The sequence below is a fragment of the Dromaius novaehollandiae genome, unplaced genomic scaffold (genome assembly GCF_036370855.1).
Source record: "Dromaius novaehollandiae isolate bDroNov1 unplaced genomic scaffold, bDroNov1.hap1 HAP1_SCAFFOLD_27, whole genome shotgun sequence".
NCBI lineage: Eukaryota > Metazoa > Chordata > Aves > Casuariiformes > Dromaiidae > Dromaius > Dromaius novaehollandiae.
In genome coordinates, this window is record NW_026991415.1 from 4834514 (window position 1) to 4836576 (window position 2063).

At 51.2% G+C, this 2063-nt stretch overlaps 1 protein-coding gene across 1 annotated transcript; it reads left to right on the forward strand.

Annotated features, from left to right (window-relative positions):
• The first annotated feature begins 366 nt into the window (after nucleotides 1-366).
• On the forward strand, nucleotides 367-1326 carry LOC135326339 (olfactory receptor 14A16-like). The gene has a single exon (XM_064504220.1). It carries the CDS (start codon nucleotides 367-369, stop codon nucleotides 1324-1326), a length of 960 nt encoding a protein of 319 aa, XP_064360290.1.
• Nucleotides 1327-2063: the final 737 nt, after the last annotated feature.

Genomic DNA, 2063 nt, shown 5'->3' on the forward strand with positions numbered 1-2063 from the left:
AATTGGGAGTGAAGACTCCGAAAAGCTCTTCTACATGGTGAGTGGATTTCACCTGACAGGAACTGTGAATGTCAGGGATAGTCAAACCCGTTTCCCCGTTCCCACTACTGTACAGCAGGACTGACTCCTCTGGAGCCCTCAGGAAGAGGCCCCTGCTACTCACAGCAGCACACTCAGCCAGTGCTAAGTGGAGCTCAAGCAAGGGAGCTGCACAAAGATCCTCTCGGTAGAGAGAGGCAAAGTGGGGGGTAGTATGAGATCTGCAATATTTGGGTTTTTTTTTTTTTTTTTTTGCTTGAAAAGTCTCTCCTAATTTCTCAATGTCTTTTCTTCTTTGGACAGTCCCCCATGCCCCAAGGGAGCAGAATGTCCAACAGCAGCTCCCTCAACGAGTTCCTCCTCCTGGCATTTGCAGACACACGGGAGCTGCAGCTCTTGCACTTCGTGCTCTTCCTGGGCATCTACCTGGCTGCCCTCCTGGGCAACGGCCTCATCATCACAGCCGTAGCCTGCGACCACCACCTCCACACCCCCATGTACTTCTTCCTCCTCAACCTCTCTGTCCTGGACCTTGGCTCCATCTCCACCACTGTGCCCAAATCCATGGCCAATTCCCTGTGGGACACCAGGGCCATTTCATACTCGGGGTGTGCTGCCCAAATCTTCCTGGTTGTCTTCTTTTTTGGAGGAGAGTATTCTCTCCTCACTGTCATGGCCTATGACCGCTTTGTGGCCATCTGCAGACCCCTGCACTACGGGACCCTCATGAATGGCAGAGCCTGTGTCAAAATGGCAGCAGCTGCCTGGGCCAGTGGTTTTCTCAATGCTGCCCTGCACACTGCTAACACATTTTCAATACCACTCTGCCAAGGCAACACAGTGGACCAGTTCTTCTGTGAAATCCCCCAGATCCTCAAGCTCTCCTGCTCAGACTCCTACCTCAGGGAAGCTGGGCTTATTGTGTTTAGTTCCTGTTTAGCTTTGGGGTGTTTTGTTTTCATTGTGCTGTCCTATGTGCAGATCTTCACTGCTGTGCTGAGGATCCCCTCTGAGCAGGGCCAGCACAAAGCCTTTTCCATGTGCCTCCCGCACCTGGCCGTGGTCTCCCTGTTCATCAGCACTGGCCTGTTTGCCTACCTGAAGTCCCCCTCCCTCTCCTCCCCAGTTCTGGATCTGGTGGTGACTCTTCTGTACTCGGTGGTGCCTCCAGCAGTGAACCCCCTCATCTACAGCATGAGGAACAAGGAGCTCCAAGATGCCCTGAGGAAGGTGATTTCATGGACATTTTTCAGCAGTGGTAGCATTGCCATTTCTCTTCACAAATGACTCCTACGGTATCCCATACCAGGACTGAGCATTTTGCTTTCACTTTTTATTGTTTCTATTGTTACTATCAGTAGTAGTATTTGTAACCATGTTGCTGCACAAATGCTTGAGTTCATTCCACTTTTACTGAGACTGCTCTGTCTCACCTGGTGTCCATGTAAAATTGTGTCTTACACTGGGTCAGAGCTGACTCCCTCACAGTATCTCTGCAATAAAGTAGGTTCTTTCTGGTGCAGTGCTTGAAGGCTGTCTCTTCTTCCAAAGCTGATGTCAAGAATAGGCCCAAGGAAATCATGACCAAAGGGGCTGCTGCTGATGGGGTTCTCCATGGGTTCAGGAGCAAAAAGCTCATAGTCCTGTAATGATCTCTTAGAGACCAAGGGCTGGATTTAGGACTCACCCATCGGTGTCCAGTGACAGTGGAGGGGATGAATGGTCACAGATTTACATACCTAGAGCTGTGCCACATGTTAAGGCCCAGTGTCAGATGCCTGTCCTTCTGGAGGGGAAGCTGGAGGTGCCAGGAGAGCCCGGGGGATCTACTGGGACAGAATGTGCCTGGCATGGGCAGTGAATGGAGCCTCACAAAGTGAGAAATCCTCCAAGATTAAGTCACTTAAAGATAAAGCACTCAACCCAGGTATCCATGGGCAAAGGAGGCCTCTGCAATCCCAGGAGAGGCAGTGGGGACCCAGCTGATGTGGGGAAGGCAGACTGGAGAGTGATTCATGTCATCA